General features: G+C 40.2%; 3 protein-coding genes across 5 annotated transcripts in view; all 3 read right to left on the bottom strand.

Moving 5' to 3' along the window:
• Nucleotides 1-718: 718 nt before the first annotated feature.
• Nucleotides 719-5,106, bottom strand: gpr61l (G protein-coupled receptor 61-like). Of its 2 annotated transcripts, none has more exons than XM_056387546.1 (2): nt 4,723-5,106; nt 719-3,857 (listed from the first exon to the last, which is right to left on the bottom strand). In XM_056387546.1, exon 2 carries the CDS (start codon nt 3,776-3,778, stop codon nt 2,483-2,485), a length of 1,296 nt encoding a protein of 431 aa, XP_056243521.1. In that variant the 5' UTR covers nt 3,779-3,857; nt 4,723-5,106; the 3' UTR covers nt 719-2,482. The 2 variants fall into 2 exon arrangements, with proteins under 2 accessions (XP_056243521.1, XP_056243532.1); XM_056387557.1 differs by having other exon boundaries at nt 719-3,833.
• Nucleotides 5,107-6,152: 1,046 nt separating this feature from the next.
• parp3 (poly (ADP-ribose) polymerase family, member 3) lies at nt 6,153-11,579 on the bottom strand. Of its 2 annotated transcripts, none has more exons than XM_056405339.1 (11): nt 11,406-11,579; nt 10,903-11,093; nt 10,654-10,779; nt 10,163-10,342; nt 9,850-9,988; nt 9,163-9,386; nt 8,916-9,071; nt 8,702-8,788; nt 8,443-8,620; nt 8,191-8,334; nt 6,153-7,413 (listed from the first exon to the last, which is right to left on the bottom strand). In XM_056405339.1, the coding sequence occupies exons 2-11, from the start codon at nt 11,086-11,088 to the stop codon at nt 7,244-7,246; spliced, it is 1,590 nt and encodes a 529-aa protein (XP_056261314.1). In that variant the 5' UTR covers nt 11,089-11,093; nt 11,406-11,579; the 3' UTR covers nt 6,153-7,243. The 2 variants fall into 2 exon arrangements, with proteins under 2 accessions (XP_056261314.1, XP_056261305.1); XM_056405330.1 differs by having other exon boundaries at nt 10,903-11,096; nt 11,406-11,578.
• Nucleotides 11,580-13,540: 1,961 nt separating this feature from the next.
• The window catches only part of grm2a (glutamate receptor, metabotropic 2a), a 34,385-nt gene continuing 30,098 nt past the window's right edge, over nt 13,541-17,827 (bottom strand). The window contains exons 5-6 of the mRNA XM_056386341.1: nt 14,525-14,702; nt 13,541-13,989 (exon numbers count right to left, since the gene is read on the bottom strand). Of these exons, the coding sequence (XP_056242316.1) occupies nt 13,916-13,989; nt 14,525-14,702 (252 nt within the window). The 3' untranslated portion in view covers nt 13,541-13,915. The remainder of the gene's footprint in view (nt 13,990-14,524; nt 14,703-17,827) is intronic.

The raw sequence follows: 17,827 nt of genomic DNA, 5'->3' as shown, positions 1-17,827 counted from the left end.
GGCTACATCACAACACTTCATGATTTCATTTTAATTTTCTTGCCAACTGCAAGAGACATCAACATTTGTATATGCTACCATCTGAAGTCTAGTCTGTGTTGTTTTTTCACCAGTTTATCTCTGATCAGGCCTTTGACTCCTTTTGACTTTGCAGTGGGTGCTCTTCCCTTTGCAGCAGTTCAGCATGATGAGATTAGGATCCTTGTGTAACAGCACTCTGAAATGTCTGGCTCAGTGAGTGATTTTTGCTCATCATGTCTTCAGTGATCCATGTGTATAAACCACAGTCAGGGATTAAATATCAGTCAGCAGAGAAGCAGGTAAATCCTTGTACTTACCCACATACAGCTTGGTCAAATTTGAGAGGAGAAAATCAAAACACTGAGCTCCAACAGTCACACCTGTCCATTCAGATGTTTCTGGAAGAACAGGCTCGTGTTGGTTTTAATTATGTCTGAATTCAGGATTAAAACAGAGACCTCTGAATGTTGCGAGTCCTGAAGGGAAGTGATGCAAATGTTCTTGAGACAGATATGATGGTGATCTTGAATGTGTCCTAATTTGTATTCTGATATTTAGCTTTCTATGGACTGTATCTAGATCTAGATCAAGTTGATGTTCCAATCCTGTTTTTTTTTTTTTTGGGGGGGGGGGGGGGGGGGTGGGGGGGGGGGGGGGGGGGGTTTGCACTGGATTAATAATGTAAAATTTGTCCTGGTGGTGTAAAGACATCCTCATTATTTAATGGCTTTACATTTTGTAAAGAGAGAATCAAATGGAAAAAGGAAGAGAGAAAACAAGCATTAAAGAGAGAAACAGACATATAAAAATATATAGGATGACATCCATACATTTGTCTCTCAACATATTTCTGCGCTGTGTGTGTTTATGCAGCTTCCATATCCCACTGCTCAGAAGGCAAATGCAGAATTCAACTCAAAGTATTAAATACACAGTCACAGTTATGTAAGAGTGGTGTATATCCTAGTTAGTGACAGCAAAATGGTGTTTGCTGTTATTTGCTGTAACCACACTAGCCCATCTTTTCTGCTGTTTGTGAAAGACTAATACAAACAGCTGAGGCCATAAAATAGCACTTTGTTACCACTCTCAGAGCATTATCAATGCCAGTAATGATTTCCATTGTAAATTCACTATCTCCGCTTCACTGTACCCATGTCACACAGCAGTCCATATTCGCAGGGAATTTTGCTACCTATCCTCAGCCACTATTCACATGTCTATCTGAACTTGTAGACCTTGTGTAAATCAGTCTGCATGTGAAAAGCGGGCATGAGCCAGAATTAGTAGACTCCAGTTAGAATCTAAAGCTTAAGAATACATCCAGTCAAAAGGTCCTCATTGCTATGTGAGTCACAGGCTCACTCCATTTCCATGGCAACAGGGGCGGATGACATTCACCGTCTATCAGCGTTTCTGCTGCACACAGGAACTCTGAGGTATTGTCAGATTCACGAGAGCTCCCCACACTGCAGAGCCCACCATGTTAGTGCTCTGTCTGAAGGGATAACACAGTGATAATGTGGGAGTCAAGCCATGCTGCTGTTATTCCTCAGATATAAAGCACCACTGCTTGGAAACACTGACATTCAATAATTTACAAAGTTCAACAGAGTCAGTCATCAGTAAAACATTTGCATATACAGTATATTGTTATTGACATGAAACAAAATGAAACAGTGGAACCAACTCATATTCATTAAATACAATAAACCATTTAAAGACCCATCCAATCATGACCTTGTTAATGTAGTTATACTCCACATTTACACACTTATAAACATATAAAACGTTTCTACAAACATCATTAAACCAGGCCAATTGTAATATATTGTAAAAATACACATAGAAGAACATTTATCACTATTTCAATATTTCATGTTACAGTACAGCCATAGCACCTTGACCTATAATGAGAAAGCCTCTCTGAATTAAACTGTAAAAGGCACTGAACATTTAACATGTATTTAAAGTATAGATTCACATTTTTCCAGGTCTGTCCTAAAACAATACTGACATTTCCATATGTACATTAAAAGGATTACTGGTCACTGTAATGGTTCCCCTTATCCATACTGGCCACAAAGATATACTGAACTTTGTCTAGGCAGTTTCAATGTAGGTGATGGGGGGCACATTCCACAGTAAAATAAACATTCTTAAATTCATCTGAATATAATGTGAGGTTTCAGCAGTTATTCAAATCAAATGGGGATTTTTGAACAGAAAAATGACTGTGGGTTTTACATGGAAACTGTTTTAAAGACGGGGCCTCTGTGTGGGTGGTAGGGACAGGATGAACAATAAGGAGGAACCAATAATCCTTTCAGTGTACAAATGGGCTTGTCAGTATTGTTTTAAGATAGACCTGAAATGTGAACCAAGGAAAAATGGTGCACATGTAAACATTGGCATGGCCGATATATTAGCACTGTAGTCCATCGCGCATGTTGGTCAATGTTTAAGCATTTTCCTCAGGTATTTGTCCAGGGATCTTTATCCCCTGATCTGTAGTGATTCTGGGACTGGAGTTGACACAGTTGGACTGGGTTTCAGCTGTGCTCGTGGTTCTCTGGATGAACTGGAGGAAGTTCTCCTGAAGGGAGCCCTCGTGGCTGGATGCCCCAAACTCTACAGGCTGGGTCAAGCAGCAGCGTCGAAACTTTACCAGCTCCTCTCTGATCTGTCTGTTCAACAGGCCATAGAAGAATGGATTAACTGCAAAGGAGGAGTAAGCGAGCCAGGTGACTGCCTCTTCTAAGTCCCCAGGGCTCTGCATGGAGCCAGTCAGAGACATTTGCAGATGGAAGATAAAGTAGGGCAACCAACAAACCAAGAACTGGCCCACAATGAATACCAAAGTAAGCGCAGCCTTGCCTCCACTGAAGGCCCTCTCTGGAGATAGTCTTTGGGGCAGAGTGCGGGTGGTGGTGATCATGGTGGTCTGGCTATTGATGGAGTCAGAGCGATCCTTTGCAGGGCTTGCATTTGCCCACGTTGGCACAGCGGGGACTTGCTGCAGGGCTGCAGAACGAGCCACCTTGTAAACGGCACAGTAAACGGCAAAGATAACCACTGCAGGAACCAGGAAACACACCACACTGAAGAGCACAGCAAATACTCTTCTCAGACGACTGTGGCTCGCGTGGAGAGAGCAGTGAGCTGCAGCAATGGAGCTCTGATGTCCATAAGCTGGCCACCCAAACAGCGTGACCAAAGCCAAGAGGACGGATTTAACCCAGATTAGGAGCATTACGCCAATAGCGAGGTTGATGGTCATCTTAACTTCATAACGCATTGGGTGTACGATATAGAAGTAACGCTCCACACTGATGGCTGTGATAGTGAGGATAGACAGACATATGAGGAACACATTTAGAAAGATGTAAACCTGACACTCCAGAACAGTAAACACCACAGTGCCGAAGAATGCTGAGCTGGATATGATCCCCAAAGGCATGAGCAGGATGGCACACAGCAGGTCCACTGCACAGAGATGACACACAAAAGCAAACCTCTTCAGGTGAGGCGCACGAGCAATGGCCACCATCACACCAGTGTTGGCCAACAAAGCAATGAGGTTAAGGGTCACCATGCAAAACAACCCGAAAAGGTCTTTGATCTGGGACTGGGAGCTTGTGACGACGCTCACATCGGCAGGCACGGTAGGATTGGGCTCCCATAGGGCAGTGGTGAGGTTTGTAATGGATGATGGACTTGGCACAGAGGCTATCATGGAGTCAGTCTTGTCGGCCATTATATGTTCAAAACTTCTTCCATTTGTTTCTCAGATGTCTTCATGTCTGGATGTCCTATGTTGAAAAGACAGAAACAGGCTGTAAATGGAAGAAGACAGACAAATTTAAGGCAGTGCCGACACTTGAATCTAAAAATTTTTCTATGTGCATATGCTTTGCCCATGTAGAAACATACAGTATGTATGAATTGAAATTAATTAATTGAGAACATATTGCAATTAAATGTATTCTAACTGCTCATTTCTAACTGAAATGATGGAGCATTTCAGCATGTCAATTTGGTCAACAGTTACCATGTTTTAGGTGTAAACAGACATAATTGTGGGTAAGTTAAACACTGTTTACAGAAAAACAAAGCAAAGAATAGCCTTGTTCACTCCCAGTTTGGGTCTTCCACAGTCCACCTGCACTCAGGTTTGTTTGTTTAACACTCTTTGTTGACACAATCAAACACTAACCTGACACTAACTTTATATAAGAAAGGAGATGTGCAGGTGTGTGAGGTCTTTTTGGGTGATTGGACAAAAATGATTTGATATATCATAAACCCATTACTACTGGAAAAATACAAGTCCGTCCTTTCTATAAGTGCTGACAAGGCAATCAGAGCAGTTTCTACACCAAGATTTGTACCAGTTTAGTTCGGACAGTTTGTCTCAGGGAATACATTGACAAATTTCAGCTTCAAAAAGCTGAAAATATGGTTTTGGAAAATATCAATGCCTGACATTCATCCTGCGTCCTATATATAATATGCAATGGTGCACTGATAGTAAATATGAAACAGACTTACAGTATTTAGAAAAATAGCAGTGCCATCATGTCTCAATGTGTGGGAAAACATAACAAGAATAAATAAAATTCCGTTTAGTTTTTGATCACCAAAAATAAAATAAAAAATACATACAGCATTTAAAAAAAGAAAGAAAAAATAATTACTTACCCATAATCCACTCTCTGTTTATGCAATGCAGTTCAGACCAAACAGGTTGAGCAGGTGTCTGACTTGACAAAGCTTCTATTGAATTTTCTCATATTGTTTGTATCAGCCCAAACCAGTGGTAGCCCTGCTTAATTAGTTTAGTAATTTACAAAAACTAAAATAGTCAGTGCTCCAGTTAAAAATCCATGTCTTTAAATCCAGTCAACTCAGTGTCGGAATTTTGGTTCTTCTGTAGAGGCTCCAGATGTCCAGTCTCCTGACACATATATATCTCTAATTTAAGAAGTGCTGATCACTGATCAGTCCATGATGATTTTAGATGGGAGATGATGCTTGATCTTTTGCATCACCCCTCCTCCAGAAACACTCTCCTTCCTGTCCTGTGCTGTGTATGGCAGTGACTGTCACACATTGTATTGTGTGTGATTGTGTGTGTCTTTTTTTCTTTCAAATAGACACACACACCACTGTCCCCCTCCAGAGCCCAGTCTTCCCTGGGTCCTAACTGCCCCCAGTTTCACAGGGAAACTCACATTTACCAGTTGGGCCCAAATAAGCATGCAGCATTTTACTATTGTTGACTGGTGATGAGTCTATAACATGCATCCTATTTTATAAAATACTTTGAATTTCTGTATGTGAAAACTTAATCTGGAATAAAAATGTTACTTGCCTGACATGTAGTATCAGATGGAAATACTACTGGAAAGTAAAGTGCAAGTACCTCAGCACTGTATCTGAGTACAATACTTAATAAAGTGTACTTAGTTACTTCATACTCATAACCCAGTTAACGTAAGGTACTGTATACTTTCTTATATTGTAATGCAAAACTGATACTGAAAACAGGAGTATTTGATCACATGCATTTCCAATTGACTACACTGGATGTTAATATAGAATATGAAAATACTTAACATATTCACACACTACCATCACTGTTGTTTTCTCCACGTACTGTATTACTATAATGCTAATTAATTATATAACTCTTTGTCAAATTTCATCCTGCAAGATAAATCATTTCCTTACATGAAACACATAAATAGTGGACAGTGACTGATATATGACTGGAAAGTCTTAACGATCAACATCCAAAGAGAAAAAGACTGCAACAAGTTGGAGGGGAACTTTAGTTTATTGACTAATCATTGTTTCAAGCCGGACCTGGAACTATAACCCATAAAATATTGAGAAATATTAAAACTTGATAGAGCCAATCATTGCTAGAGGAGAGCATTTTATATACAGTCTACAACAGAGGCAACAGTCAGAGAAATGAGTGAGGAAGGGGGGGAGTGGGATATACGAGGGAAAGAAAGAGAAAATGTGTTAAAGCTATTTATTTGGATGTATTGAGATTGTTTATTATGAAAAATGGTTGAGATTGTCAAGATGTGAAATGGAGTCAACAAAAAAGGAGAAAAAGCTAAATTCAAGCCACACTTTTTATTTCACCGTTCTGAAGTCAAGCACTGTATTTTAAGATGCACTCTCTATTATGTACTCACTACTTATTACAGCCCTTATTTTGCTTGAAATGGGAAAAGAACATTTGTTATTAAGGAACGTATTATTTGTAATCCCCCCACCACCTTGGACCCACTCACCTTTGCTTAAGTAAAATTTGTCTGACTGGACCTCTTTCAGTTTTAATTGAATACCCCGAGTTAAAGTAATGTTTGTGGCAATTACATTCCAAAGGGAGTTACTCACAAGTGACACCATATGGTGACATGTGGTATCACCATAATGTAGCTGGAAGACCTGCTGGGCAAGAAAGCAGGCCAAGCTTTTTATGACTTACATATTATATAACTTTACACAACAAAAGCACTTTCTTCAGAGTCCAACGAAATATTAGATTTATAACAGTGCTTGGACATTAGCCACAAACTTAACCTCATACTTCCCACCTGTAAACATTTCTGTGCATAGGGTACCATTTTTACTTCTGCTTTACTATATAACATCATTGTTGTTACTCAAAATGTCCATATAACTGCAACAGTATACAACAAATTCCTTCTAAAGATCTGAGATATTTTCATCTCTGAGGGACACGTTTACATTTTCATTTCTGCTTGGATTAAATAATGCAATATTTAAAAGGTAAGCTACTCAGAGAGAACACAAGGTGCAGGATGTAATTCAAAAACAAAATAGTGCAAATATTTAGAGGCCTTTTAGATGTTTAAAAACCAATATCAGATAAAAGATCCTGAAAGGAGAATAGTGAAAGGACACCCACTTTATCATGGTAAAGGAAAAGGTAAATGCAGTTTGTCATGTATGTGTTATAAAGGATATATAGTCTGTCAAACTCAGGCCAGTTTTACAGTGTGCAAAATATAAGGCACAGAGAAGTATATGTCATTTATGGTAGAAACATCTACACAATGATTAGATTAGCTAATTAGAAAACAGCATAGCTAAGCTTTTTAAGAAGCCCCTTACACAGAAGGAATAAGGAGCATTTCTCTTTCAAAGGACCTGACTCTTTCCCTGAGTTGCATTAGTGCTACATGTTCAGCTCCAGCAGGTAGCGAAGGCGACACTGGCTCTCTTTGTAGATGAGATATTCACTGTTGCCGAAATAGCTGTCTGAGAACTGGGGCTGCTTTATGGGCTTACCCTGAGGCACAGAAATCTTCTTGCCCTCCAGGGTGATGAATGTGTCCTTAGAGGGATCTGAAAACACAGCAGTTCACAATTTTACTAAACAAAAGATGCTGCATGGTGTAATTTAACACAGCAGTTTTCAAATGCTTTCATTCTATCAATATTGTGCAAATAAGTAAAAAAAAAAAAAAAAATATGCCAAGTAGAATTTTATTAAAATAACATGATCTTGAGCATGAACTGCAATTAAACAAGACTAGGTCAAAACCTAGTATATGACTGGACTGTGTATGGTCAATGTGCTAAATTGAAGACATAGTTGAAAACTGTTGTGGAACCACTGTAAACAACTCACACCATTGTGTCCTATTTGCATTCTGCCTAGTGTCAGTTCATCTGTTTGCTTCTTTCCTACTCTCCGTGCTCACATATACATGAGTATAATACAGACGAATTTCCAATGAAGCTGTTGTCATTTATGTTTTTCTTTTTCTGTTGTCAGACAATGGAACAAGCTTGAAATTGTGACCTATACGTGGCCCATTTAGACTGCGTGTTAACTTAATTAAGCCATTTCCGAGTTGCTGCTCTGCACTGCTAAAATCCTGAAATCTGTGAATGCTAAGCTAAAGAACTAGAAGATCTGAATTGTGTGTTAATACCAGAAACATCAGCGATTATAGGGCTGGCCCCTGCTGTTGCGGTCCAACTGAAAAGCAACTTAAAACTTTGACCCAACTGGTCAAGCTTTTAGTCATAAAAGACGTGGCTCTCTCAGTGTACTGGCATAGACCATGACAGTATAATATGCTTTACTAAATAAATAAAACTGAGGAAGTATTGTACCTGGTTCCACTGTTCCTCTTGCCACCACACTGTCATGACCTGCAGGAGCCTTCTTCAGAGAACTGTTATCTTTGGTGATGGTATATTCTTTGCCGAGGGCTACCTCACTCAGAAACATCACTCCAGTGTTTTTAGACGTGCGCACTAAAAACACATGGCAGAAAACATGATGTTTCAAACACCATAGTATCATTATGATTGCAATCAATGTCATTATGATCCTCTTTAATCCTTGTCGTCATACACTCTCACCATAACATGCAGACTTGCTGTTTTCAGATGCAAAATAGATTCCACAACCAACACGGCCTCCTGAATGGGGCATTATCCTCAGACCGCTCTTCAGGATAGCCGCCACCACTGCTATGTTTGTACCATGCCACAGCAGACGGCGGTTTTCCAAATTATCATTCTCGCTGAAGCGCTCTCCCTGTAATGTGCAATGTATGTGTTTGGTGACAGGACTTCAGTCCTCTGTGTTGCATTAAACAAGATCGACTGTGGTTCTTACCTCTGTCTCTCGATCGACTTCCCAAACATTGATAATTTTTGGTTTGCGATAGTCACCTGAAGTCGCTTTCAGGTATTGTTCTATGATCTGTAAATGCAAAAAAAAAAAAGATAATATTAGCGGCCAAAAATGAATGGAAAATGGTCTGAGATCAGTCATGACAGTACAAAGAATTTGTATTTACTGAAACTTATTATCACTTATGACACAGTACCTTGAAAGTTTCTGCTTTCTTGTCCATTAGAGTGAGCTTGCACATGAGAGAATTGTAGTCTTGGTCTCGAGGATGAGGAACTGTCTCTATCATCTCTTCCTGAGCCTTCTCAGTCTCTGACTTCAGAGTCTGGGCAAGCTCAATGTCAGCCAGCACCTTTACAGAGCGTGTAAAAAGGAGTGACTTTAGGGCTGAGAAAACATTATACAAAGACAGCTCCAACATAAAAGCTAAAGAAAAATCTAACCATAAGCATCTCTTTCTTCTTATCCACAATCTCTTTGTTGTCGATGGTTGGCGGTCTGTTCCGGCCAAAGTTGTGTGGGACTGTGGTGAAGAACCTTGAGGACAGTTCTTCCAGACGTGCTCGTCCACTTTTTAGGTTCATGGCTGCCTCAATCTCCTCCAACACATCAAAGCCCTTTGCAATCTGCACCTTGCTGAGCTTGCCCAAAGGCATCTTCTTGATGTCTGGATAACAGCCACATACATGCACACAAAAATATAAATCCCAACCACACCAGTATGTTTTCTTTGTTTTTGCCAGGAAAAGGCTTGTTGCACAGTGTATTTTCCCTATTTTAAGGTTCACACTGTTTCTTCAGCTACTTCCAGATGTAAAAAAACGAACATGTCATCATAAGGATTGTGTAAGCAAAGCCCAAGACATTGATTAGATACGTTCAAAATGCTTAGATAAGGTGATGTGTTATGTAAATGCAGACTTTGCCCTTTGTGGCAATGGAGACGTTATTTGCCTGTAACACAAAAAAAAAGCACAAAAAGCTTGGAGATTAGCACCATGTTCAGTGCAACATTTACTCCTCCCCAACTGGCATGTTACAAGACAGGTACTTATGTACACTGAACTGCAGACTACATGAACCTGTTTGTATTAAAGGGTAAGCACAGTGAAACACTGAAACACACCCACCTAAGTTCATACATTCCATCGCCTCCTTGAACATGTCATTGCTGAAAATGAGTTCGATGAGGTGTTCTGTAGCCTTGTCAAGGGTGCAAGGCAGGACATTTTTTGTGACTTTGACAGTCGTTCCATCAACACTGTCCACCTGCAATATCAGACAGGCGTACTGTGAGATTTTGCTAGTTTTCATCAATTTCTTTGATGAAGTCTGTCACAGGTAGTGGTAACTGATTCTACTCATTTCTAATTCTGATAATTCCAATGATTTACGGATTCATATTCACACTCCTTGTTCCAGGGAGATCTATATTTGCATTACCTTGACCTCAGCATCCTGCTCTCCATCCACCTCAATCAGAGTGTACTTCCCAGGGTGAGACACAAAAGTCATCCGGTCGCTCCAGTTGTTCTTTGTCTTGTCTTTAAACTTTTTCTCAAAGTCCTTGACGGCATTCTCAGCCTTATCAAACGTGTTAAGTTTGGACTGTCCCACTTCCCCCTGAATTCAGATTAGAGATGAGGCAATCAGAGGCAATTTATCCAGACATTATCACCACATCACCAGTCATGTTCACAATAACATATTCTGTAATTATTTGAGCTCACTAAGGATCTCCTGAAGACATTTGTTCAAGCAAGCCCTTTAGAACATGCAGAATACATATACAATAAAATATAAGGAAACATGTCCCAGATGTTTTCATCCCACTGAAAAAGTGCAAGGGTTTCTAATATTTAAGAATTGAAAAATACAAACAAAATGAAGTAACAAAGGTAGCTTAGTAGGAATCTGTGGCAGGACAAACTTACCACTCTACCCCATCTGTTCCATGTATGGTATTTGTTGTTTGCTTCAATAACTTGAATGACATAAAACTTATTATTGTTATGTCCAACGTTTGTCTGGTTGAGCATGCAGTCATAGTCCTCATATACCTGTGGAGGCAATACAGAACATTTTTCACACTTTAAATAAGGTTGCATAAAATTCAGTAACTCCCCTTGATATACATATGAATGAATACTAGGATACCTAACATTGCAAAGCATCTTTCTTACCTCTCCAGAGCTTGACAGTGAGCATTGCTCGTCCACCTTTCTCTTGCCTTTTACCTGTGGCCCTGCAGCCAAAAGGGCCTCTTTAGCAGAGGCGAAGGCATCCTTGGGCTTTGGTGTCTTTGGCTCCGCCTTGACCTTCTTGCCACCCGCCTTGGCGGCTGAAGCAGCCCTTCTCTTTGGTGCCATGCTCCCTGCTGAAAACCATGCACAGAAACTTTGGTCACTGGTCACGTTGATCACTCGGCATGATGCCTGGACAAGCTCAGGCATGCCCACATTCGCCAGCTAGCGCTCTCTGGCCGTTCATCAAAATGAACAAATTCTCAATTTATGTAGTTACTAAGTACTTAACAGTCTGCTACTGTATAAAGTAATATCAATTCACACATTTTGCAACAGTAGTTGTTATGTGTTTTGGAACAAGGCAACCAAGGCAACCTCCGCCCTCCCCAGTTTATCCGGAAGACGGATAGTGAATTTCCATCAGCAGCTGCAGACCTCACCTTTTTAATTTTATCGGTGTCAGAAAAAAGCCAGTCAGAAACACAGCTTCTCCTCCCCGCTGCTGGAGCAATAGACTGAAGACAGCTGACTTGGATTCTGATTTCCAGGAAGTTTACAATCACTTTACAGCGAGAGGAAGAGGCGGAGCTCAACGGTATTCTTCCCTTTCTCCAGCTATGTATCAGCAACACTGCCACCTACCCAAGTCCAGTTTTAAGCCCATCAAATAGTGTTTGTTTGCCTCCGTTACCCCCGTTTCCTGGAGGTGCCCACCCTCCTTCCCCGGTGGTTAGGGTTGTGATGAGGTTACACGTTGGGGGGGAAACAGAAACAGAAACAGACTTCGAGCCATCACAAGTATGTACATATGTATATTGTCCTCTGCCTCCCACAACATTCAAAACTGAAATAAGTCACGTCAAACAAAACACGCTTATAAATAAGGCTCACTAATAATCCATCACTAATATAAGTATAATATATTTCTATAACAGTTCAGTTACGTTGTTTCTAATGGACAGAAATTTGATCCTTTCCACAGTTCACAACAACCACTGTGCTTTGTTAAGTTGACGTCTTAAAACATGTAGCTTCACGGTTGTGTAGTGGTTGAAATACCTAAGTATATTTACTCAAGTACTGTACTACTTCTGAGGTAGGCTACTTGCATTTTACTTAAGTATTTCCATTTTTATGCTAGGCTGTTTTATACTTCCACTCCATTACATTTCAGGGGGAAATATTGTACTTTCTGCTCCACTACATTTATTTGGCAGCTTCAGTAGCTGAACTGAACTCTGAAAAAAAGTCCTCAGAACTGTTTTATTTTCTTCTCTCCTCTCCAGCTAACCATCAACCAACCATCCCTGTATGTAAAACTGTATATAAAGTAGTTAATAATGTTATATAAAATAAAATACATACAGATATTAATATATGTGGATATAGTGTCTCTTGGTGTACATATCTTAGACAGTGGTACCGTATGTGGTGTTGTTGGCAACAACTCCCATTGTCCTGTGCGTGTTCTTGACAACCCATTCTCCAATAAACAATAAAGATTGGTGGTCAGATATTTTGCCCTAAGACAACACTGTATTTTCTCATAATTATGTCTGTAAATATTCAGCTTAATATGGTGGGGCTCTTTCTTTAACCTCTACACACATGTTGACATGTCTACTCGCACCTCCACATCTAGGAGCTGTTGCAGTGATTGCTGTACCTGGTTTATATAATCATAGTAATTTGATTATGGCCACAGAGCAGATCTAATAATGTAAGACAGTGCACTGATTATCAGTCCACTTCCTCCATATGCAAATACTCTATTTACAGCAAGCCCCAGGGCTGCCTACATGTTGCAATGGACAAGATTAGATCAAATGATGTGGACACAAGATGGCAGTGTTAAGTCATGGATCCTGTATGGGTCTATTTTCCAAAGCATCTGCTTCATGTACACAGGAGTACTGACTGCTGTGTGTATTCCTAGGACAGCTTTGGTGGATTTTATCCCATATCAGCAGATGATGATATTTGAGTTGGTAATTTTCATGTAGAGACTGTTTGGTTTCGACAGATGGCGTAGATGAAGCTGGTAAATATTAGACAGCTCAGCTTTTAAACACAAACTGAAATCAAAATTGAACAATTATAGTCAAGCATCTTGACTACCTGAATCTCACTTCTTTCATGCAAATCATAAGTTGCTTTCTTTTAGGGTTGTGACTCAAGAAGAAGAGCAGGACTTCCACTCATCATAGGGTTGATGATTCAATCCCTGGCTCCCTCTGTCCACATGATGCAGCACCCATGACCAAGAACCTGAACTCGAAATTGATCGCAGTGGCCAGGCCACCACCTTGCATGGCAGCAAAGTAAAGAAGAACAAAGTATTAAGTTTTTTGTTCAATACAAGTGGCAAGGGGGTACATGACAGGAAACAATGTATTATGACAGCATGTTTGCCAGATTTGTGCAGGTTACTAAAACTACAAGGATTATTCCATTTTTCTCAGTGTCTGCAGTGTCAAGCAAAGCAAATCAAAATCTCAAAGTCTTTTTGCATATATTGTCCTCTGGAATATACTGTCTATCATGATCATGTGCAAAGAAATAGTCTGACTACAGGTCATTTTGGTATTAATAAAAAACACATTTTATTTACATAAATTACAAGAAAGCACAAACTGGTTCACCAAAATCTACATTAAAAACGTCTTGTATATATTACATTTAACAGATTTACTATAATTTACTTCATTGTTGCAAGTAGAATCTTCAATAAAAACAAGGGCTATATGCGACTTTATTGGCATCTCATTTAAAATCGCTACGAGTCAAAGAACAAAGTAAAATAATTGGGACATTGTACTCACAGCACTTTGAGGACAACTAAGTCAGGACAATCGTCTGTGTGACCTCTTTAATATCGGAGACACCTGATTCAGGACTAGTGATTATATAACTCTGTTTACAATGCTTGGCAAAGGAACTCAGTCAATCTTCACAAGGAGGACGTTGTGGAGTCCACCACCTCTCGTCCGTTACACACTGTTGGAACAACATTGGATGCTGATGCTACAAAACATTAAACAAAAAAAAAAAGTTAAGTTCTCTTGAATTGCAAAAAAACATATACCACATGTCCCATACCTTTTCCAATGAGCTATTGTACTGTAAACGGTCCAGAGGACCACGTACTCACAGATGAATTAGCTGTATGATAATCAAGTATTGAACTATGTGAAATTAGGTGAAATTCAGTGATTTGCAGTTATGTGTGTATGTGTTAGTATTACATTTTTAATTACTTATCCAGATATAACTGTGGGTGCCCTCTGTCCTCTACAGAAATAACACAAAGGTTTATTATTTTAATACAATGGAACAATGGAAGAACATTGGACAAACTGTTTTCCCTGATCTGAACCATGCATGATTTTGAAAAAGGTAAGAAAATACAACAGTCAGTGTTAGAGGTGCGACTTAAAGGTGGACACATACTGATAAAGTAGTTACAAATAATATAATAACATCATATATCATTTACGTTTTGAGTAATGGTTACTGTTTTTAATGGTTACTATCTTTGTTTTTGTGTATCAGGTATTACCTTGAGAGAAACTGGAGCCTGGGCCAGTGGTGACACTGAAGCGGGTGGTAGCCACCCTGAGGGTGCTGACATTCTTCTGTGGCTGAAACAGGATGATGTGGACCTTGGGAGCGAAAAGGCAGCCCAGCACCACCGACCCACTCAGACTGACAGAGATGCACATGGTGGTGGTCTGCACCTGGGGGAGGAAAGAGAGGTGAGAAATTCACTTTCAAAAACCAAAACCATTATTAGCTAATAGGTAGTATGGTTGTAAAGGTCTTACTCTGTATTTCCAGTATATTCAACAGACATTTCTGTATTGCCAAAACGTTGAATCCCTATACCCCAGCAAATTCACTAATCTTAATTTCACACCATGGCCAGTATTAATGTCCACACACAGCTAAAGTCCCAGTGTTTGTAGTGCTCAAAGGGGAAGGTTAAACACTAGGAGAAAGTCTTTACATTAACTTACATTTATATTTACTCATTTGGTAGACGCTTTTATCTGCGACTTACAAGTAAGGGACAACAGTATTGCTTCAGTGTAGTAAGAGACCTTGGTGTAAGTACTAAGCACTACATCTGTTAAATAAGTGCAAGGAAATCAGGTAAGAAAGTTCACCAAAAGTGCATAGTAAGTCCAATTTAGGCATGGTAGCGTGTTGGACGTGTTAGGAGAGGAGGTGCTCTCAGAAGAAATTAATCTTCAAGAGATTCTTATGATAGGGATGCTGCTGCTCCGATAGCATTCAGTAGGTTATTCCACCATTGTGGAATCACAGAAGAGAACAGCCTGAACTGTGATTGCCTTGTGTGCAGAGAAGACAATGCCAGACAACAGTCCTTAGAGGAATGTGGGGGATGAAAGAGAGCATAAACCTGTATGATTGAGTTTAAGTAGTTGGGTGCAGACCCAGAAGTCACTCTGAAGGCAAGTATTAGTGACTTGAATTTGATTTGGGTCTGCCGTGGGTGGCCAGTGTAGGTCAATGATGCGGTGTGATGTGCCCTTTTTGGTTAATCAAAGAGGGTTTCACTGTAGGTGATGTAGTCCAGGCAAGAGATACCCATGGCCTGGACCAAGAGACGGGTAGAATGCTGAGTAAGGTAAGAGCTGATTTTTCTTATGTTGCATAGACAAAGCAACATGACTGAAAGATGGATGAAACCTGATCAGAGAAGATAGCTCATCACTAAACATGACTCCCAGGTTTCTCGTAACCTTGGTGGAGGTTAGAGATGATATTGTTATAGAGAGAGATTGACTGGGATAAGTAAGACTTCTGTCTGAGAGAGGTTTAGTTGAAGGTAGTGTTCCTTCATCCATGTGGATATTTGAGAGACAAGCCGAAATCTGAGCAGAGACCATGGGATTGTCTGGCGGGAACAACAGGTAGAGTTGGGTGTTGTCTGCATAGCAGTGATATGAGAAGCCATGCAAATGGATAATTGGACCCAAGGAGGTAGTGTATATTGAAAAAAAAGTAAGGGTCTAAGTATCAATCCTTGGGACACTCCTGTGGGGAGGGAATTGGATAAGGATGTTTGTCCTTATCCACTGAAGGACTGCCCAGTGAGATAGGTTTCAAACCAAGAAAGCACTTTGCCCAAGATGCCCATGTCAGAGAGGACCGATAGCAGGATTTGGCGGTTCACTGTATCAAAGGATACCATTAGGTCGAGCAAGATATGAACAGAGGAATGAGCTGCAGCTCTAGCTGCCTTGAGGGCTACTGTCACAGACAACAGAGCCGTTTCAGTGGAGTGGCCACTCTTATGGCCTGACCGATTTAGATCAAGGAGGTCATTCCTTGAGAGGAATTCTGAGATCTGCTTGAAAACCCCCCTTTTGATACACTTGTATGAAAGTAGTAAGACCAGTCAATACTTCTCAACTTCAGCAAGGTCAAGTGAGGGTTTTTTGAGCATAGGAGTCACCCCCTGAATACGGTTGAATACGGTTGGGAATGTTCTAGGAGCCAGTTAAGCATTTATCACGTGTTTCTGCTGGCACAATGGTGAGAGATATGGCTTGGAGGAGGATGGTGGGAATGGGGTCCACTATACATGTAGTAGGACGACTACCAGTCAGAAGTTTTGACACATCATTGTCAGTGAGAGGGGTGAATGAAAGAACAGATGCGTCCTTGAGCTGGGGAGATCAGGATGGACATGTGGTAGGACTATTACATGTTACACTTTTTGGATCCTTGAACTCAACTAGAGGGCTGAGTGTGAGAGTTCAGAGAATTGGCAACTGATGGCCACCACTTTTTCAGTAAAGAGGGAGGCAAAGATATCGGCTGAAAAGTCTGTGTCTGGTGATGGTAGTTTGAGTATTGAGGATTGGGTAAAGTTTTGAAGGTGGAAAATAGTTTCTCAACGTCTGTAGTACTTAACTCTTCTGATGAATAATCTTTTAAGCACTGTCATGGCGCTTAGGAAGATTTTTGCCGTTCAGGAATATTCATTTTCAGACGAAAGGGGCTTTGGAGTCAGAAAAGAAATAAGGGCATGTTTCATAATTCAGAATCAAAGTCAGGTGCAACAGAGGAGGAAGGAGGACATTATCAGCCGGGACTGCTAAAGAAAGGTGTTAAGCGATCTGTTTATTTGCTTGTCAATCAACCGCTTAACCCTCGCTCCCTTTTCCCCCTCACCATGCCCACATCTCACTATGTGTCATAAGTCTGCTCCTTCATTTTCAGCCCTCTTGCTGCCTTTGTTTTGTTTTTCCTGGATAACAGGATACAGCCCAGCATCGTGCGGTGTGTGACAGGTGCATTTCATTTTCACAAGGCACAGCAGGTGTCTGTCAGAATGTTAATGTTGGTATTGAAATAATGTGGGAACCAAGTATTGTGCTGTGCACAAACTGTTCTCCAGCAGAGATACTATGATAATGGAAAATAAACAGCATCCATTGGTTAAGGCAGGGATGTAACTGCCACAAAATCTATCCAATTTTTATTTAGAGACTAATATTTAGTTATGAATGTTATCAGTTTCCTACTGTCTTACAGTATATAATTACTAATTATTGCAGTAATATTCAACAGGGACTAATTGAAAAACATGTCTACAAAAGAGAAAATTATTTAATGTTAATATATTTGACGTGTACTGTATATGTTTGTAAGACAGTGATCAATGACTAAAGGTCATTGTATACCATGTAATGTGAAACAACTACATCACTGAATCGCTGTATCTTCAGATGTATTTTAGATTGCTATGTTCAATGAATTCAACATTAAGATTCACCTCATAGCACCTCTGAAATGCAGTCCACACACTGACACACTCAAGTCCCAGGTT

Source organism: Seriola aureovittata, chromosome 2, assembly GCF_021018895.1.
Source record: "Seriola aureovittata isolate HTS-2021-v1 ecotype China chromosome 2, ASM2101889v1, whole genome shotgun sequence".
NCBI classification, from domain to species: domain Eukaryota; kingdom Metazoa; phylum Chordata; class Actinopteri; order Carangiformes; family Carangidae; genus Seriola; species Seriola aureovittata.
The sequence above is the reverse complement of the archived record's forward strand: the minus strand, read 5'-3'. Positions and strand labels throughout refer to the sequence as shown.

Excerpts from the sequence above, each read along its gene's own strand:
- gpr61l (XM_056387546.1), bottom strand. The coding sequence starts at position 3,778 with ATGGCCGACAAGACTGACTCCATGATAGCCTCTGTGCCAAGTCCATCA.
- parp3 (XM_056405339.1), bottom strand. The coding sequence starts at position 11,088 with ATGGCACCAAAGAGAAGGGCTGCTTCAGCCGCCAAGGCGGGTGGCAAG. Across the intron at positions 10,780-10,902 it reads CACTGTCAAGCTCTGGAGAG|GTATATGAGGACTATGACTG; the intron begins GTAAGAAAGATG and ends TTGCCTCCACAG. Across the intron at positions 10,343-10,653 it reads GGAACAGATGGGGTAGAGTG|GGGGAAGTGGGACAGTCCAA; the intron begins GTAAGTTTGTCC and ends ATCTGAATTCAG.